This window comes from Muntiacus reevesi, chromosome 3 (genome assembly GCF_963930625.1).
Source record: "Muntiacus reevesi chromosome 3, mMunRee1.1, whole genome shotgun sequence".
In the NCBI taxonomy this organism is placed as follows: domain Eukaryota; kingdom Metazoa; phylum Chordata; class Mammalia; order Artiodactyla; family Cervidae; genus Muntiacus; species Muntiacus reevesi.
The window spans coordinates 168,117,568-168,139,314 of NC_089251.1; the positions used below are offsets into that span (position 1 = coordinate 168,117,568).

Consider the following 21,747-nt stretch of genomic DNA (forward strand, 5'->3'; position numbering starts at 1 on the left):
CAGAAGAAAAGTGGCTAGCATTTTTACTACATTTTACTACATCTTATCTACAAGGAAGACTGCTCTCTAGGCATTAAGCTTGAAATGAAGGAGAATTTCTCTAAAGGCTATATAAAAAGCAATCAATCTAAAATTTCATTTAAAAAATCATACTGAAATATTTTCTTCATGAAACAGATGCTCACTATGGCAATGCAAATTAACAAACACATCTACCTGAAAGCTTTCGTTTTAGAATTAAAATAATTCTATTTCTTCATTAGAAATTAAAACAAATGGAATCACTTTTGAACAGTCATCTAAACAATTTAAAGTTGGGTATTTGACTGCAAAGAGAATAGCACAGGGTGTTAGTCTATAGTTACAGAACATTTAGCATATACATAGAAAACTATATACTTACTTTCTGAATGAACTTCTCAACACTCTGTACCACATGTTTATAGAACTAAAAGAAAAAAAAAGAATTCTGGTTTTAAATGTTTGATTAAAACTTTCCTGCTAAATATATGGTTTAACAAAGCATCAAAGGTCTATCAACAAAGAAATGAATTTTAATCATGAATCTGAGACAAACATAACATAAACAAACATAAACATGAGCACTAGCTGAGGTCAGTAAAGGTTCTTGAAGTAGGTACATGGTCAATATATCCAAAGTGTGTTACATGCAAAATACTGGTGGTAAGCCACTGGTAGATGTATATTCTTCCTTCCTGGAAGGAAAAGTAAAGATCTCCTATAGTAACATTTTATCGGCTAAATTAGGTGAGAAATAGAAAAATCAAATAACTGAAAATATGGAACATTAAGAAATGTATGCAAGGGAGTTGTTTTCAACTTCATTATCTTCTGCTTCTCCTAGAAAATGAAACTAGCACCTATATGTAACAAAATATAGAGATGTATAATATTCCAATGGATCAGCCAAAATGAATTCAGCAGAAGAGAAGGGAGCACATGGATTAAAAATCAGAAATGAGCTTTTATCAATTATGAGAAAACCCTTTACATTTAAGTTTTATAAAACAACACTATGAATAAACTTGAAAATGAATAAAATGAAAGTTATAGGTTAAACAAACACTATCTGGAATTTGCACCTAATAGCTCAATGGCAATTGCATAATCAACATATTTCTGTTTAAAAAACTAGCCTCAACTGTGCTTCGTTTTATATTTGTGATACCATAATTTAGACTGCTCCCATCCACTTAGACTGAGACACAAGAACATTCAACTGAAGCACGAAATCCAACATTTATAAAGTAAAAAATAAAGGAACCCCTCATTAATCATATTCACCAAATCAAAATCTACAATAAAGTTTCCTTACCACAAAGTAACAGTCTACTCAACAGTTCAAGTTATTTAAACCAAAAAAAAAAAAAAAAACCCAGCCAAAACAACTACTTAAAAGTTATTAGGCACTTTATAAATAACTAAATATTTTAAATCAATATATAAAATACCATTTACACACACTGAGTGGTTTTTATTAAATAATAGTTCTTCTGGAAAACATCTTGCCAGAGCTTCTTACTTCTAGTTACTTTATGTATGATTTGTAATTCTGAGTAAAACAGCTTAGTAAATGTTAATTCAAAGATTTTCAATTCACATAGGTCCTTTTCCATAACAGGTTATCAGAGGTTTTGTTGACAGTGTGCAATGGTAACAAACACCCATCAAAATAATCATCTCTTAACACTGACAAAAAGCCAATGACTTACCTTAATATGAAACACAGTATCATAAAAGGCAGTTCAAACAACAATTTATATATGTATCAAATGCAGTTTAAAGTAACACAATACTGCAAAACAGTTGGTCTAAACTCTTCAAAAATGTCAATGAAAAACAAAACAAAAACAAAGCAAAAGGCTGGGTAAAAGGACAAATACATGACAGGATCTTGACTGGATCCCGAAAACGTACAATTGCAGGGATTAGCTACTAAAGTTAGTATTGACAACTGATACATGAAAGTGTAGATTTTATTAGATAATAATGTTGCATCAAAGTAAAATTTCTTGCATGGGATGTGTTTTGTTGATCTATGAAATCTTTTTGCCTTACGACATTAAAATTCTAGTATTTAGGGATTACGTGTTATTCTAAATGAATTCTGAAATGAGTTCTCAAACGACTCAGTCAAAAAAGCCTGACAAAGTATGTATGTGTGTCTGTGTGTACATGCAGAGAACTAACCAAATGTACTGGCCAAGATGATGCTGCTGCTGCTAAGTCACTTCAGTCGTGTCCGACTCTGTGCGACCCCATAGACAGCAGCGCACCAGGCTCCCCTGTCCCTGGGATTCTCCAGGCAAGAACACCGGAGTGGGTTGCCATTTCCTTCTCCATGCTAATACTTAGCAATTCTAAGCGGCTAATACTTGGCAATTCTAAGCGGCTATGTACTGCTCATTATATTTTGCAACATGTTTTTATTTTTTCAGAATTAAAAAAACTAAGTACCAGTAAATCAAAATAGTACAGTAAACCATGTTTAGACTATAAACCATGTTTTCTCTCTTGACTGAGAGAAAAATTAAAATCTAGCTGTTTCTATTCTGACTGTTGCAAATTACTTTTCTTAGACCCTTCCAACATCTGAAAAATGGAAATAATGTTAATACCTATTCCTTAAAGGTCTTCAATTAAAAAGTATTCTGTTCAACAAAAGGTTTTATTAAAATGCATCAACCATTTCACAGAACAAAAATGATAATATGCATGTTTGCACACTCTCAGGATCACGATCATAAAAATCAGACCACAATGAAGGAAAAGAGAAAGAAAGCACAAGGAACTATTACTCTGCATTGAACTTCCCAGATTTACTGAAAAATCACTTCTTCGAAGAAAATTCTCTAGGTTAAACGTGTTTATTGCTCACTGCCCTTATCTCTCTTTCATATTCTACATGTAAATACAGAGATTTGAACTCTTAATACTGTTAGACATTGATTACAAGTATGAAAACTAAGGTTTGACTGTTAGAACACTGCAAAATCAACTATCTAAATTTTTTCCTAAAAGAGACTCCCTGTGAAGAATCATCTGTTAAATCTAACAGATAATGCTATCATTCAAAGACAACTTATCCAGGGAATTCCCTGGCAGTTCAGTGGGTAGGACTTAGCGCTTTCACTGCTTGGAGCCCAGGGCTGGATCCCTGGTTGAGGAACTAAAATTCCAAAGGCCCCTCAGTGAGGCCAAAAATACAAACAAAAAACAAAAAAATAAAGATAACTTATTTAAATAATGGTGCCTCTGGCTATGGCTGATGTTCTTACTCAGAGTAGAAAAACATATCACTGAAAATCTACAGCAGACCTACTTAATTCAAAATAAGCACTCACTCATACTCAATTTCAACAACCGGACTAGAATAGGGAGTCTTAGCTTTGGGGACAAGAACATTTTGGAGAGGTGTCTATGGCTGAGCTTCAGAAGGTCCCTAAAGCCAAGAAATTCTATTCAAAATCTTGTACATATGTGTATTTCTCTAGAAACAGTCCAACCTTCTGAGGCAAAATTTTGTACATGTGTGTACTTCTCTGGACAGTCCAATCTTCTGAGATTTTCAGAAGTATCCATAAGTCAACACAGGTTCAAAACTACTATGTCAGAGCAACAGCTAAACTCCTGTGGCCTCTTCCCAGAGTTTAAATGTTCTATGGACAATGTAATCCAATTATTTTCCATAAAGGTCCATTTTCAAATCTACAGTACAATCAATAAGATAAAAAAACCAACACATTAATTTTTATTTAGAAAATTTTTAACTAGTATTTCAAGATTCTATAGTCAGTGTGACAAATAACAGTGTTAAATACATTCTCCACAATGTGCCTGTATCTAAAATCTTACCTATGAAAAGGGAAAATGCTTCAAAGTTTATGGAAGAGTATTTATGAAAATATTAAGTGTTTATCTCTAGTTGGGAGGGTTTGCAGGTGACAGATTTTCATTTTTGTGGTTTTCCAACTTTGGAACATGTGCTAACTTTGTAAAGATGAAGAAAATATAAAATCTGTAAAAAGTATCCCTCCTCCAAAATATTAGTGTAGTATTTCCTTTTGAAAACAGAAGAGTAAAATGTGTTACTCACCTTTATAGCTTTGATGGCTGCCTTAGTAATTTGGGTCATTTTTGCTTTAGAAATCGGTGGCTTGTAGTCATTCAGGGAATACAACTGATGAAAAAGAACAAATTTTAAACACAATAAAACTAATGGTCTCTATGCAATTACATGAAATTACCAAACATTTCTATTTTTACATCCTCAATGAAATTAAAGTGCTGCTTTTCTTTTAAAAATCAAGTTCAGCATCATTAGCCATCAAGCAAATACAAATTAAAACCACTATGAGATTATCACTTTACACTTACTAGCTTATAATCAAAGAGACAGAGAAGTGTTAGCAAGAATGTAGAGAAATTGGAATCCTGACATATTCCTAACGGAATGCAAATGATGCAACAGCTTTGGAAAACAGTTTGACAGTTCTTCAAAAAATTAAACATAATAATAGGCAGTATGAGCCAACAATTCCACTCCCAGGTATACACCCAATAGATATGAAAATATATGTTCCCATAAAAAGTTGCACACAGTCACTGCAGCATTATTCATAAAAAACTCATTTAAAAATTGCAAACTAGCTAAATGTCCATCAGATGAGGAATGAATAAACAAAATGTATTCTACCCAATTAATGAAATATTAACCATGAAAACAGAATGAGTTACTGCTGCATACTACAGCACAGATGGACCTTGAAAACAGGCTCAGTTTAAAAGGTCACATTTAAAAGACCACATGTTATAGAACTGCATTTATATGAAATGCCCAGAAAAAGAAATCTACTGGGGACTGTCTACAGCGGGCCAGTTGGTAAGAAATGAGGAGTGATAACTAGTGAGTACAGCATTTCTGTTTCAGGTGATGAAAATATTCTAAAATGGACTGTGGTGAAGACTGCACAACCATACTAAAAACCACCGGTCTACACACTTCCACCTGGTTAATTGTGTGAAGTATGTCCCCATATAATTGCTCTCAGAAGTCAAGAGACCTAATGTTTAGCAACAATCCCACCGTTCCCCCCAAAACTTGTTTTAAAATTTCTCATATAAACAAAGGATAATAATACCGCTTAGAGAGAAAACAGTTAAAGACAAGGTAGGGGAATTAAGCAAAAGACAACTAAGCTTAAATAAATCCCGATGAAAAGTGGGTACTGAGTAATGCTAGGAATTTAACTACAATTAACTAGAAGTCGGGAGACCAAGCTTTGGCCATAGATCCTGAAAAAACAACTTGAACAGGGCCTCCCTGATGTCTCAGTGGTACAGAATCTACCTGCCAATGCAGGAGACACAGGTTCGATTCCCTGGTCTGGAAGATCTGACATGCCGCTGAGCAACTGAACCCGCCTGCCACAACTACTGAGCCTGTGCTCTAGAAGCCCAGGACCCACGACGACTGAGCCCACGAGCCCAAACTACTGAAGCCCTCGTGCTCGAGCCCGTGCTCCCCAACAAGGGAAGCCATGGCAATGAGCAGCCTGCACGCTGCAACTAGAGCAGCCCCCACTCACCACAAGAGAAAAGCCCTCGCCAACCAAGACCCAGCGCAGCCAAAAAATAAATAAAATTTAAAAGAAAAAAAAAAAACTTGAACAGACTATGAAAGCAACTCAAAACAGCTTTAGCTGGTTAACCAACTAGGTAGTCCTCTAATGTGTTTGCTCCAGCACCCCTTACAACCTATTTATCATTGAATTCTACTGATTTTTACCCAGTTTTCCCCATATTTGTCTCTTCTTCCCCTAACCACCACCATGATCCAAGTCCAAATTACCTTCATCTCTCACATGGAGATGACATGTCTATCTTTTAAAAAACTAATCTGATCAGATGACTGATACTCACCCACTTCCTCTACCACCTTAAAAAGTTCAATGATTTTCCACTCGCTACAGAAACAAAAATCTACGTGAACAACGCCGGTGCCTGGTCTCATTTGTGTCTCATCTCCTACCACACTCCCTTCCCCAGCCCTCTGCCCTAGGCACAACGGTCTTTGTTCAGTCCCCCACCAGAGCCTTCCTCTATTTGGTATATAACCAGGGTCTCCCCACCAGTTCTCCTAACGAGGAAAGCCTTCCCCACATGTGCCCAATCAGAACTGTCTCCTTTACACCCTCACCGAACTGCCATTCACCTTTGAAACATTCATCACCGTAACGTGACACTTGTATGATTATTTAAGGAATGTTTGATTTTTAAAAGGACTGTTCCAAAGGGTGACAAAGACTGACAATCCTGAGACAAAGGATATAAGCTCCTTTAAAGCAGTTTAAGCAGCAAGAGGTGAACTGTGCCCCAGGACCTGTCCAAGCGGAAATGAACACTAGCAGAAGTACAAACATCGTTCCCTTTAAGTTTCCACAGAGGTGTCCACTTGATGATACTGCCTAACCAGGGTTACGATCTCATCAGATCCTTTAAGAAGCCACCTCTGTTAAACTCACACCAAAATTTAATATGCTCGTGGCCTCAATTCCTACTTGTCTGTTTTATAAAATCTAACCGCAGCCAAGGCAACTCGCCAGGAGCAAAATAACATGCAACGTTCTGCAGTACCTACAGCAAGCTGTATAAAGCAAAGTTCAATTTCCCAGTCAGCAGGTACAGACTGCAGCCCATGAGATCCGGACCTGCCCTCTCCTAAATGGTAAAGAATCCACCTGCAATGTGGGAGACCTGGGTTTAATCCCTGGGTTGGGAAGATCCCCTGGAGAAGGAAATGGCAACCCACTCCGGTATTCTTGCCTGGAGAATCCCATGGATAGTCAGGAGCCTGGCAGGCTACAGCCCATGGGGTCGCAAAGAGTCAGACAGGACTGAGCAACCAGCACTCTACTTCTGCTGCTGTACTGCTCTACCAGAAAACAAGCTCTAAGAATAGAAACTCTGCCTCTTTTTTTACATCTGTTTCCTTTTATCCCTGCTGTATGCTCAGTGTCTGACAGAATTTGTTAAGAATAAACTTAAGTGAACAAATACATATAAGACACAGGATTGTACAAGCTTTGCACAGAAACACCTGAATTTGAACTCCAGCTATGTCACAAGCTGCCAAACCTCTGAACCTTAGTTTTCTCATTTACAAAATAGTAGTAATATTCATTTCACAGAAACATTGCCTATAAAGCTTTAAAATACACTTAAGTCACTCAACAGGGTTAGCCATTATTAAAATTCTCTTTGGTAGGCATTTTCCATTTAAATGAACAATATTCAAGTGTGCATCAAACACCTATTCACTCAGGTTCCTGAAGGGACATTCCATACTAATTTATATTACTAGGGCAATGAAGACGCCTCAGGGTCTTCCCAAAGCTGACAATTTACTTCATTTCGTGTGGCAAAGCCCTAAAGTTTCAATCACCCTAAAGTTTCAATCAAGCACTAGTCCATATTCTAGCAGATCAAAAGCTTCTTTCTTCTTTTTTGGGGGGAGTGAGGCGGTGGCGGGGTGTGGGGGAGCGGGGGGAAGAATGAGGCAGGGGAAATGTTAATTTAGACTTACAGAACATTTTAACAGTGTCAAAAGTCAGCTCTTATCAGAGACATTCTTTTTAAAAATGTACCTACTACGGAAACTTAAAGTACTACTTAGAGAAATACTAAGCAATTAGTAAAATTAGTAAGTACTTTTCAAAGGTTCACTTAATACATATGCTTTCAACTAACTATCCAACAAGATTCTCTAAAATCTCACGTCTTTTTTAAATCTAATCACCAGAGAAGAGGCATAGATCATGTCATCTAATTCTTCACAGAATGCCTTTACTCAAATTTAACAACGTCCCAGTATTGCCCTTCCTTTGGCTACTCAACACTTACTGATTCACAGGAAAGATACTAACAATAGCCTGGGTTTTCAGTCCAATTCAACCATTCTTTTGTTTTTCCAACTCCCTTCAGGTACACCGAAGAATCAGTAACATTTAAATTTTCTACTTTATCACTTGTAGGCACCATATGAAATGAGTATTTTTAGATCTGAAAATAACTTCAAATCAAATCAGTTTCTAACGACTTTAATCAAGGCCAGAGGAATCTTGAACCTAAACAGTTTCTTAGTTGCTATCTGGCTACCCCACCAAAAAGCTTATCTCGAACAAAGACTTGTCAAGCTGTCCACTACTGATGAGGCCAGGGTTCAGCACAGCACCTATTTCAGGCTTTGAATGCTACACGGCTGCTATCACACACCAGCATCTTTCACTTTTTTTTTTCGTGTTTTGCAGACACACTGAAGGCAGTGGCAACTCTGGGCTGGTTAGTGAAGAAGGCATGCTGATAAGCCTCCTGCACTGGTTAAGCTGTGAATGCAAAGGAAAAGTTCTTGAAGGACATTAAGTGCTACTCCAATGAACGCATAAACGATGAGCCAGCAAAGTGGCCTTATTGTGGATACAGAGAAAGTTTCAGTGTCTGGAGAGAAAAGTACACCAGCTGCCACATTCTGGAAAGCCAAAGGTAGAGCAAGTTTTCTACTCAATTCTCTGAAGGCAGAGAGAGGTGAAGAAGCTGCAGAAGTGTGAAGCTAGCAGAGATGATTCATGAGATTTAAAGAAAGAAGTCATCTCAGTAACACAAAAGTTCAAGTGAAGCACCAAATGCTGATGGAGAAGATGCAGCAAGTTATGCAGACAATATAGCTCCAATAATTAATTAAAGTATCTCCAGAAACAACAGATTTTCAATGTAAACAAAACAGCCTTAAGTTGGAAGAAGTCAGGTAGGACTTTCATAGCTAACGAGGAGAAATCAATGCCTGCCTTCAAAGTTTCAAAGGGCAGGCTGACACTCTTGTAAAAGGCCAATGCAGCCAATAAATAGTAGAAACTAACACTCATCTACCATGAAAATTCTACCTCCTTGAAGGATCATGCTCAATCTACTAGGCCTGGGCTCTCTAAATGGAACAACAAAAGTTAGATGACAGCATATCTATTTACAACATTGCTGACTGAAAATATTTTAAATCCATTGCTGAGATCTACTTACTGCTCAGGAAAAAAAAATCCTTTCAAGATATTACTGCTCATCAACAACACACCTGATCACACCAGAGCTCTGATGGAGATTAGTGTTTGCATGACTGCTAACACAACATCCATTCTGTAGCTCAGAGATCAAGGATTCACTTCAACTGTCGACCAAGGATTTATTTCAACTTTCAAGTCTTAATAAGAAATATATTTAGTGAGGTTACAGCTGCAATAGACAATGATTCCCCTAATGGTTCCAGGCAAAGTAAACTGAACACCTACCGGAAAGGATTCACCATTCTTGGTGCCACTGAGAATGCTCATGATTGACAGGAGGGGACAACACAGCAATGCTAACAGGGGTCTGAAGGAAGGTGACTTCAACCCTCATGGTATTTGACTGTGAGGGATTCAAGACTTCACGGAGGAAGTTAACTGTGGACGTGGTGGAAATGGCAAGAGAGCTAGAATCAGAAGTGTAGCATGAAGCTGTGACTATGCTGCTACAACCTCACGGTAAAACTTTAACGGGTGAGGAGCCGCCCCTTTTGGTTGAGCAAAAAAAGGACAGAATTCTTCAAACAGAATTCTATCCTGGTGAAGATGCTGTGAAGATTGCTGAAATGACAACAAATGATTTAGAATATTACATAAATGTAGTTGATAAGACAGGATTTGAGAGGATTGACTCTGATTTTGAAAGAATTTCTACTATGGAAAAATGCTATCAAACAGCATTCATGCTACAGAGAAACTGTTTGTAAAAGGAAGAATCAATCTATGCACCAAACTTCACTGTTTTCTTATTTTAGGAAATTGCCACAGCCACCCCAACCTTCAGCAACCACCACCCTGATCAGTCAGAAGCCATCAATGCTGAGCCAAGACTCTGTACCAGCAAAAAGATTACAAGATGATGGTTAGCATTTTTTAGCAATGAAATTTTAAAATTAAGCTGTGCCCATTTTTTAGATTGATGCTACTGCACACTTAATACAGTATATTGCAAATGTAACTTTTATCTGCACTGAAAAAGCAAAAAATTCATGTGACTTGCTTTATTGCGATATTCACTTTATTGTGGTGGTCTACAACCAAACCCAAACAATTTCTCTTAGCCCTACATGTCAAAAAAGTGGCCCCACCAATTTGTATATGAATGGGCAGGGTGTTTGCCAATGTAACTTTTTCACAAAAGCAAATCGACACTGATTTGGGGCAATTTTATTTCTTAATCTTACAAACACAGCTTGGTTCACTTGTTTATCTTTGAATAAACACAACAATCTCATGTCCTGCAAAGTGTATTCAGGCGCTCCATCTATGTACTGAGTAACACTCATACTCAAAATTCAACAAAATATTGTACTTCATGCCTGCTAATTTCAACCAAACACTTTACTACAAAATGTTTAGTGCCTTTCCCAATTTAAGCAATATTAAATAAATTCTACTATGACCCTAAAAAGAGTGCAACAAGAAACTTATGACATGAAAAATCCAAGAGAACCAGCAAATTAGGGTGAAATATTGCTCATTTACAGCTTAATCTTATGCCTTCAAGACTGTTGATTCTAGGTCTAATAGGAATTAAACTTAAGTGTGAACCTAAGATGTTAATCAACCCAATTCATTTTCCCCAACAATGGTCCTTTAGGCCTTGAGGGTACTAGTCAGGATCCTTCAAATGGCCTTAGAAATCAGAAATCACAAAAGTTCCTGAAACCGACGTAATTTTGGTACTTTCGATCCAAGACAGCATGCTGACCACTTTTTCCTTTTCTTCCTCATATTGGCAGGGCAAAAAAAGAATAATTTCTTACAGGTGTTTAAAACTATATAAAGTAGATTGGGGAAGGGTAAAGGTTAAGATGTCACCTACTTCCAGAAAACGTGCTAAGAGGACTGGTTAACTGATGAAACAAAACGGGAAGCCGCAAGCCACAATACACACGAGATACAGCCAGAGAGGGAAATAACTTGCCCTGCGAAAATCCAGAGTCTCATCCATCAAAGTCAAGGTACTCAGAGCAACACGATGAACTAACATAACACCTCATCCACTGCTGAAATGTCAATAAATAATGTCTAAAACTGAACATTAAAGAAACACACATAAAATTATTACTTAGTGATATGAAGATTATCAGAAGAACTGAAAATGTTATGAATTAAAAGTTATTTTTGGAGATCCAGCATAGGGTTTGAAGGAAGAGATTCCAATAAAATCTCTTTTGTACTTAAAAAAAAAAACTACATGCATACGTTATTCTGAAAAAATAACAATTATATTTTAATACAATCCTGTTCTAATTCCACTTGCCAACTCGGGCCTTCCACAGTGTATCTGCCCCCCAAAACTCGTATGCTGAAGTCCCAACCCCTAGTGTGACTGTGCAGTGTCCGCTGAACAACATGAGTCACGGATGATGACCCTCCACCCGGTCAAAAACCCACACACAACTTACAGTCAGTCCTGCCTACCTAACGTCCGCATCTACGGGCTCAACCAACCACACGTTGTGTAGTACTGTGCTACTTACTACTGAAAAATTTCCACATGTAAGGGAATCCTCACAGTTGAAACCTATGTCGTTAAAGGTCAACTGTATTTGGAAACAGCCTTTATGGAGATGTGGGCTTCCCAGGCAAGGCAGTGGTACAGAATCCGCCTGCCAATGAAGGAGATGAAGGCTCAGTCCCTGGGTCGGGGAGAACTCCTGGAGAAGGAAATGGCAAGCCACTCCCTTATTCTTCTCTAGGAGATCCCGTGGATAGAGGAGCCTGGTGGGGTACAGTCCAAGGGGTTTCAGACTCAGACACAACTCAGCGAGTGAGCACGCACACATGCACATGGTCTTGAGAGTGAAGTCCTCTCCAGCAGCGTTACTGTCCTCCTAAGAAGAGACTCCTGGGCTTCCTAGGTGGTACTGGTGGTAAAGAACCCGCCTGCCAATCCAGGAGACGTAAGGGACACAGGTTTGATCCCTGGGTCAGAAGATCCCCTGGAGAAGGAAATGGCAACCCACTCCAGTGTTCCTGCCTGGAGAATCGCATGGACAGAGGAGCCTGGCGGGCTGCAGTCCATGGGGTCACACAGAGTCCGGCACAGCTAAAGCGACTCAGCACATGCACACAGAGACGCCAGAGAACCAGCCCCGAGACGGCCCCGTGAACACACACGAGAAGGCTCCAGGACAGCCGGGACCCCAGGGTGCCTGCCGGGAGCTCAGGCTCCCCACCCCACCCAGCAGATAAAATGCGGCCTCGATCCTGCAACGGCAAGAAGCCGGAATCAGTCAACAACCTGAATGAACCGGGGGGGGGGGGGGGGGGGGGGAAGCTCACAGATCTTAACAGAGCACGACCGTGCAGACGCACCGGCCCCCCGCCGAGACCGCAGCAGAGGGCCCAGCTAACCAGGACCTGGTTCTGACCCGTGCAAACTGGGAGAGAAGCACATGGCGTTCTAAGCCTCAAGCTACATCTGGGGCAAAGTGTTACACAGCAACAGAAAAGAAAGTAGAAGAAAGCTGTGAATGATTTGTCTTTATTTTCTAACTTATCTGTACAGACTTTTTACTTTACATAAATATTTTTGCAAAAAAAATCATTTTTATAATTCAAAGTAGAAACTATAACTTCAAAATAAAAAATTTCTCTGCCTTTTCCTAAATAACTTCAAAAAATAGAAACTCAGTATTCTGCATACAGGAATAAAAACTTAACAGTCTAGCTTCACTGGTAGTCATTTTAAAGAGCATAATATTCACCAACTTTAATACCTGAAAACCAACACACTTCGTTGCAAATTCTGCCTCAACAAATCAAAAATTATGTATTCTCTATATCCAAAATTTCTCACTCCCCAATATATGAGGTCTCCTTTCTTTATATAGCACAATCTTACATATTAATTTTGGTTTGGAACACAACATAAAAATGTTTGATACTAGAAGCATGTAACAGAGTGACATATGAAATCAGACACGTAGGACATAACAAAATGTGACCAGAAAACATGAACATTAGACTAACAGTAGTAGATTCAACATTAAGAAAATCATATTCTAAAAGAATAATGTGAACAATATTGACTTTTTCCTACGGTTCTGAAAGCATATCTCTGTCAAAAGTAAAACAAAACTCTCCAAAAACTTGGGTTTATTTCTACTGGAGTAGCAATATTCTTGAGCAATCAGAACGTTTTAAAGAGCAAATGCTAAATAAAAGACATATCACAGAGATTCTGACAGAACCATCACATCAGGCAGCACTCCGGATTTTATACTGAATACTGTGGCAGTATGAAAACTTCCCTGGAGGTTCAAACGATAAAGAATCCTCCTGCGGTGTGGGAGAACCAGGTTTGATCTCAGAGTCAAGAAGATCCCCTGGAAAAGGGAATGGTTACCCATGCCAGTATTTCTTCCCGGATAAGTTCATGGTCAGAGAAGACTGGTGGGCTACAGTCCATGGGGTCACAAAGAGTGGGACAAGACTAAGCAACTAACATTAACACACTATGACAACTTCAGAACAAAGTATCAAATGCATCTGAAGGGAAGGGAAAAAAAAAAGGAAAAAGGGCCCTAAATAATAGCAAACACCAAAGCACAAAACCTGAAATGTGACATCTAAAAACCTGTTCAGTTCAGTTGCTCAGTCATGTCTGACTCTTTGACCCCATGAACCGCAGCATGCCAGGCCTCCCTGTCCATCACCAACTCCAGAAGTCCACCCAAACCATGTCCATTGAGTCGGTGATGCCATCCAACCATCTCATCCTCTGTCCTCCCCTTCTCCTCCTGCCCTCAATCTTTCCCAGAATCAAGGTCTTTTCAAATGAGTCAGCTCTTCGCATGAGGTGGTCAAAGTATTGGGAGTTTCAGCTTCAGCATCAGTTTGTCCAATGAACACCCAGGACTGATTTCCCTTAGGATGAACTGGTTGGATCTCCTTGCAGTCCAAGGGACTCTCAAGAGTCTTCTCCAACACCACAATTCAAAGCATCAATTCTTTGGCGCTCAGCTTTATAGTCCAACTCTCACATCCATACATGACCACTAGAAAAACCATAGCCTTGACTAGAAGGACCTTTGTTGACAAAGTAATGTCTCTGCTTTTTAATATGCTATCTAGGTTGGTCATAACTTTCCTTCCAAAGAGTAAGCACCTTTTAATTTTATGGCTGCAATCACCATCTGCAGTAATTTTGGAGCCCAGAAAAAACCAGTGAGAGAACACAAAAAATAATCTTAAAAAAAAAGTCTTATAACCTTCTTACTGGTTATGAAAATATTTTAGCATGGAAAAACTGAAAAATGCAAAAAAAGCATGTAGATGGTAAAATATGCAAATCACCCATAATCCAACAATTCATCACTCATTCCAAACAAACTCAGTGCCAGGCACTATGGGTCCAATAGAGTAGGTATATAGTCCCTTCTCATGAACTGATAGGCTGCCTCTGGAGATGGAGAATGTTCTAATAGACAGACAGACACACCTTGTAGAGTATAGTTAAGTACACAATGAAGGTAACAATGTGATATGGTGAAGAGTATTGTACATCTTTCTCAGAATCTCAAAACCAGAATCTTTTTAAGTTATAAGATATTATAAAAAGGAAATGCCTATTTAAAAAATTTTAAATCTGAATTATGCAAAAATCTGTCCACTAAGATAAAATCTATATACCAAGCTTTTGGAGACAGAGGGAGAAATCCTCTGGTTTAAAAAACTGGGGGGGCTGGGGGGGAGCGCAAAATTTGATTATGTATGTAAAAAGGTGCCAACAAGAGTATTGTAACAAATACAAATGTTTATATCCTTCATAATAATTATCTTTAACTATCAGCTACAAGCAGTTTCACATAAATAATTAGCTTATTATTAAGCAGAATATCCCATTTCTCAAGCATGACAGACACCTAAGGTTAATATTATAGTTCTGAATACCGTCAAAAAGGAAACTATTTTAGACTCTTAAGTTATAGCTTAAAACTGCATTAGTAACAAAGAAGAACTATCAACTCTCCCCCAAAAGGTTATCCTTTAAAAAACTAAATTCAGGCCACAAGAACTTATTTGCATGGTCCTTTCATTCAACATTCAAATTTATACAACCTTACCAAGTGCCTGGACTAAACTGAGTTAAAAATTACTCTTAAAAAAAGAGAAGGAGAAATAAGGTATGACATCCCTTTCATGTGGAATCTAAAAAGAAATGATACAAATGAACTTACAAAACAGAAAGAGACTCACAGACTTAGAAAAGGAACTTATGGTTTGCATTGGGGGGGGTGTGGGGAAGGGAAGGTGAGGGAGTTTATAACAGACATGTTGTTTAGTTGCTAAGTCCCGTCTGACTCTTTTGCTACCCCAAGAAATGTAGCCCACCAGGCTCCTCTCTGCCCATGGGATTTCCCAGGCAAGAATACTGGAGTGGGTTGCCATTTCCTCCTCCAGGGGATCTTCCTGACCCAGGGATCGAACCCAGGTCTTTTGCATTGCAGGTGGATTCTTCAGCACTGAGCTACCTGGGAAGCCCAATGAACATATATATACACTGCTATGTTTAAAATGGATAACCAACAAGGATCTCCCTATAGCACATGAAACTCTGCTCAGTGTTCTGTGGCATCCTGGATGGAAGGGGCGTTTGGGGGAGAATGGACACATGTATAGGTATGGCTGAGTCCCTCCACTGTTCATCTGAAACGATCACAATACTGTCAACTGGCTATACTCCAATACAAAATAAAAAGGTTAAGTTAAAAAAGTACACAGGAGTTAGTCAAAATGGAGTAAGCAGTTGTAGCCTCTCTCCCCCACTGTCACAATTAAACCCTACAGACTAATATAAAAAAGTACCTACCTACCTGAGAACTCTGAAAAAGGGAACACCAGACTGGCTGGAGTTAAACTTGAATAATGACCAGTTACAGCGGGGGAGGGAGCTGCGTGTGGACGTTAGAGTAAATTTCACAGTGTTGTCTCTGGCTTTGATTCCAGAGCTGGTATTATCAAATGGTGCAGACAATACTACAATCACAAAGTGAAGTCGCTGAGTCGTGTCTGACTCTTTGTGACCCCACGAACTGTAGCCTAGCAGGCTTCTCCGTCCATGGGATTCTCCAGGCAAGAGCACTGGAGTGGGTTGCCATTTCCTTCTCCAGAGGATCTTCCCAACCCAGGGATTGAACCCGGGTCTCCCGCATTGCAGGCAGACGCTTTACCCTCTGAGCCACCAGGGAAGCCCATACTATAATCAAAAACTCTAGGGAAAATCCCCTTCAGTCACCCAGACTAGGTAAAAGGAATCTTCCCTGCTACTACAGAGAGGCTGGGGTGAGCCAAGAAAAACTCTTGCTACCCCAATCTTCCCAAGCCCTACTAAGGGTTAAAGGGCAGCCACTGTTGCCACTTTAGCACCAAAAACCCAAGAGATAAGCCATCTCCAGACAGGAAATAGGCCCCTACTATCCAAAAAAACACCATTTTCTTTTTCTTGCCACTTCTCTTTAAAGGCTAAAGCTGCAGTGAAATCTGACTTTCTGGCCAGAGAACAGGGAAAACGATGCACTGGGATCTGATGAGAGAAAGGGAATCTCAGAGAGAACTAGAGAAGAGGAGCCCCTGAATCCGTGCCCCAACTGAAGTCCTGGACTCATCCGAAATGCACCTGCGTGAAACAGACCCAAAGAAGCCCCGAAAAGGCTTTGGGAACTAATACCTCCCAAGACCTAGACAACTGAGTGGCACAAATGTTGAGCACATCCAAACAGCAGAAGAAATGCTCTGAACTGAACTGACATTAGATCACTGAAAATGCAAGAGAGTTCCAGAAAAACATCTCTTTCTGCTTTACTGGCTATGCCAAAGCCTTTGACTGTGTGGATCACAACAAACTGTGGAAAATTCTGAAAGAGATGGGATTACCAGACCACCTGACCTGCCTCTTGAGAAACCTGTATGCAGGTTAGGAAGCAACAGTTAGAACTGGACATGGAACCACAGACTGGTTTCAAATAGGAAAAGGAGTACTTCAAGGCTGTATATTGTCACCTTGCTTATTTAACTTATATGCAGAGTATATCATGAGAAATGCTGGACCGGATGAAGCCCAAGCTGGAATCAAGACCGCCGAGAGAAATAGTAATAACCTCAGATATGCAGATGACATCACCCTTATGGCAGAAAGCGAAGAAGAACTAAAGAGCCTCTTGATGACAGTGATAGAGGAGAGTGAAAAAGTTGGCTTAAGGTTCAACATTCAGAAAACTAAGATCATGGCATCTGGTCCCATCACTTCATGGCAAACATATGGGGAAACAGTGACGGACTTTATTCAGGGGGGCTCCAAAATCACTGCAGGTGGTAATTGCAGCCATGAATTAAAAGACGCTTACTCCTTGAGAAGGAAAGTTATGACCAACCTAGACAGCATATTAAAAAGCAGAGACACTCCAACTAATAAAAATAAAAAAATAAATAAAAAAAATAAAACCTTTCAATTAAGGAACAAGAGAATGGGGAGAGGCTGAGGAGAAGTTCCAGCGACGTTTCCCAACAAGATTGAAAATTTTCAAGAGTTATTTAAAAATAAGGTGAGCAAAGCAAATATTGATAGCAATGAAGCAAACAGGAAACAGAAAGAGGAGAGTCTTGGGATTCACCCCAACAGGTGGAAGTCTTTAGACTGTTATTAGGAAATAGAATTGTTGCAGCAAAAAGGAAAAAAGAGGAATGAGTTTTTCTCTTTCCCTTTCCTGAGAACAAAAATAAAGAAAACAGTGAGCTGGTTCTGAAAAAATAAAAATAAATAAATAAATAAAAAGCAGAAACATTATTTGCCAACAAAGGTCTGTCTTGTCAAAGGTATGGATTTTCCAGTAGTCATGTATGGATGTGAGAGCTGGACTATTAAGAAAGCTGAGTGCCAAAGAATTGATGCTTTTGAACTGTGGTGTTGGAGAAGACTCTTGAGAGTCCCTTGACTGCAAGGAGATCCAACCAGTCCATCCTAAAGGAAATCAATCCTGAACATTCACTGAAAGGCCCAATGTTGAAGATGAAACTCCAATACTTTGGCCACCTGATGCAAAGAGCTGACTCATCTGAAAAGACCCTGATGCTGGGAAAGATTGAGGCGAGAGGAGAAGGGGGCAGCAGAGGATGAGATGGCTGGATGGCATCACCGACTCAACGGACGTGAGTTTGAGTAAACTCCGGGAGTTGGTGATGGACAGGGAGGGCTGGCGTGCTGCAGTCCATGGGGTCACAAAGAGTCGGACATGACTGAGGGACTGAACTGAACTGAAAAAGGCAAGACAGAACTTGCATCCTGAATCAAACCAAACTAAATGTCTGCTAAACAAAAATCAACATTTTTCAGAGAATAAAGTACCACAATATTGAAAGTATCCAGTATATGAGCCAAACTTATTTGACATACCAAAACACAAACACACACATTCTGTCTCCCTCTCTCTCACTCAACCATTCACTCACCCGCTCTCCCAGAAAATCTGTCCACACTGATCAAAGGAAAAAAAAACCAACAGATGCTAACAAGGTAATGCTTTTGTTGCAATTATCACTAAGAACTTTAAAGAAGTTATAGTCATTATAAATAAGGTAAAGGAGAAAATTCTTCCAATAAATGCTATGTTTTCAGCACAGAATGAGAAACTACAAAAAAGAACCAAATGAAAATGTCAGAATTGAAAAATACAGTATCTTGAGGAAAATAATAGTATACCACTATATACAAGAGCTGTAAAATTTTACTAGTGACTTTATATAATTGCAACTTCATAAATAAAAGAAGTGCAAAAACAAGACCAGGAAAAATGTTCAGAAAAATGTCTAAAAACTGAATATGATTTATTAGGCATAGACAATTTTTTACATTAAAGTCTTATCACATATTTCTTTTTCCATTTCACACCATTCCTTCCACTGCAGAATAAATCTTTTCTTCATCTTTTACTTTCCTTCAAATCATAATTTAACCTACTAAATGAAAACCTTCTCAAGGTAATTCTAGTCCAATTCAAACAAAACAGAACAAAATGGAAAATAAAAAAGCACAATGACTAATCCCTGATGAGATTTTTTTCCTGTTATATATTTATACATATATCTACTGGCTACGATACAAACTGTATCCTTACCGTGGGCTGCGACAAAAAAACTTTGAGAGCACTGCTCTAGCTGACACTTGTCGGTAGAAAGTAAGAGTAAAATTAATTATACAGAAAATAAAACATGATTAACTCTTCTCGGATAAATCAGCTTGCCAAAAGATGGGCTTAAAGGGCAATCTTTGTTTCTTCTTTAAAAGATTAGCAAGGATCTAAAGATGCAAAAGACACAAGTATAAAATTCAGAGTTGTTTTTCTTAGTTGTAATCAGAAGAATGGGAATGGGAGAAATTTTCATATCTAAAATCATACCCTAAAAAATAAAACCATACCCTGCCACCACTGATATGTGTGTATGTGTGTATGTATGTATGTATGTATATATGTGTGCAGATAAAATAGACACAGATCCTTCTCCTGTAACTGTTACACACCCTGCTTACTATCTTCATGGCAACTTAATCACAATGTAAAACTGTTTTGTTCATAATCTGCTTCCTGTTTGGTCCATTTCCCAATATCTCCATTCATCCATCCACTTCAAAAAACAATGACATTACGTACTACAAATTCTCAATCAACAGTTACCAATATCAGTCTTTTTTTATATCCTCTGCAATGTCTAAAGTAGTTCCTTGCACACATCAGTCAAATATAAACTGATTTAAATGATAAATTAGTTTACTAGGTTCTAAAGATAATCAGGCAAACAAATTCCAGCTATAAAAATAAATTTATCCAGCTTCTTCATATCTAAATGCACCTGAATGCAATAGATGTATTTTGCTCAAAGGAGCAGAATGCCAAGGCCAGACTGATGATATTTATTTCTTAACTCGCCATGCCCCCAAACTTTACTTTTAATAATCTTTGCAACCCTCTATCTACAAACTTATGCCAGTACCCATGAAAATAAAGAATTATTTCAAAGGAGCAGAATGTCTCTGCAACAATTTCCAACATAATTTATGACTGATATACCATAATCACCCTTGTATACTTCAAATTTACTTTGAGAGTTAATCATAAGCACTCACAAAATAATCCTTCTCAGATCACTAAGTTTTATTTTCCAGGTAACACCAACTAAAACAAAGATCTGAGAAATATGAAGCCAAACTGAACCAATTAACAGGTCAAAGCTAATCAGTGACTTCAATCAATATCCACAGATAAGCTACTGTAGATATGCACAATACATCAAGCTCTTCGGGGAATAAAAGGTAACATGAAGACCTTCACCCCAACTATCTAACAATCTACTAAATTGGAAAGGGAGGGTCATAGACACACAGTTACTGTAGCATAATACAACACCATCCTTATGGCAGAAAGCAAAGAGGAATTAAAGAGCCTCTTGATGAAGATGAAAAAAAGTGAAAAAGCTGGTTTAATACTCAACATTTAAAAAACTAAGATGATGGCATCCGGTCCCATCACTTCTTGGCAAATAGACGAGGAAACAATGGAAACAGTAACAGACTTTATTTTCTTGGGCTCCAAAATAACTGTAGATGGTAACTGCAGCCATGAAATTTTTTAAAGACACTTCCTCCTTGGAAGAAAAGTTACAACAAACCTAGACAGCATATTAAAAAGTAGAGACATCGCCTACAAATGGCCAGCTAGTCAAAGCTATGGTTTCTCCAGTGGTCATGCATGGATGTGAGAGCTGGACAATAAAAAGGCTGCACACCGCCCTGAACTGGAGCTTTCAAACTGTGGGGGCTGGAGAAGGCTCTGAAGAGCCCCTAGGACAGCTGGAGAGGAGAGCAGGGAGATCAAGCCAGTCAATCCCAAAGGAAATCAGTCCTGAATATTCTTGGGAAGGACTGATGCTGAAGCGAAACTCCAATACTCTGGCAACCTTATGCCAAGAGCTGACTCAATGGAAAAGACTCTGATGCTGGGAAAGACTGAGGGCAGGAGGAGAAGGGGGCGACAGAGGATGAGATGGTTGGATGGCATCATCGACTCAATGGACATGAGTTTGAGCAAGCTCCAGGAGATGGTGATGGACAGGGAAGCCTGGCATGCTGCAGTCCATGGGGCCACGAAGAGTCAGACACGACTAAGCGACTCACAACAACAATAACAAACAGATTCTCAGTATTCTGAGATTTACCACTGTCAGCTCTGATAATTCGCTAATGATTTCAAAGGTCTCTGAAATGTGGTGGTGATGTTCAGCCACTCGTCGTGTCTGACAGGTAATTTTTTGGAGACACTAATTTGAAATGTGTATAATTAAAAAGCTGTGTAAGGTCAACAATTAGTGCCTGAGCACCATCGTTTTTCCCCTCTCATGTTCCCACATGCATTAAAAAAAAAAAAGTAACTTACCGAAATAGTATTTAGAAACTGGGGGATCCATGAGAACCTTAAGACTTTGCCTCATGGAAACAAGAACATGGGAAATATAATTCAGTGCCAAAATAAAAAATGTTACGGGGAGGGTATTCAGATAAATGGAATGTAGTTAGAAATAACAAAAGGTTTAATATAGAAAGTGGAAGTGA

The 21,747-nt window shown here is 38.8% G+C and overlaps 1 protein-coding gene across 9 annotated transcripts in view; it reads right to left on the reverse strand.

The window, feature by feature from the left end:
- SCAF8 (SR-related CTD associated factor 8) overlaps positions 1-21,747 on the reverse strand; it is a 208,354-nt gene that overhangs the window by 161,226 nt on the left and 25,381 nt on the right. For all 9 annotated transcript variants that reach the window (XR_010662458.1, XR_010662459.1, XR_010662460.1 and 6 more), the window contains 2 exons: positions 4,118-4,201; positions 404-448 (listed from right to left, as the gene is read on the reverse strand). Coding sequence is in view for 6 of the 9 variants with exons in the window: in XM_065931071.1 (XP_065787143.1) it covers positions 404-448; positions 4,118-4,201 (129 nt within the window). In the remaining 3 variants the exon portion in view is untranslated. The remainder of the gene's footprint in view (positions 1-403; positions 449-4,117; positions 4,202-21,747) is intronic.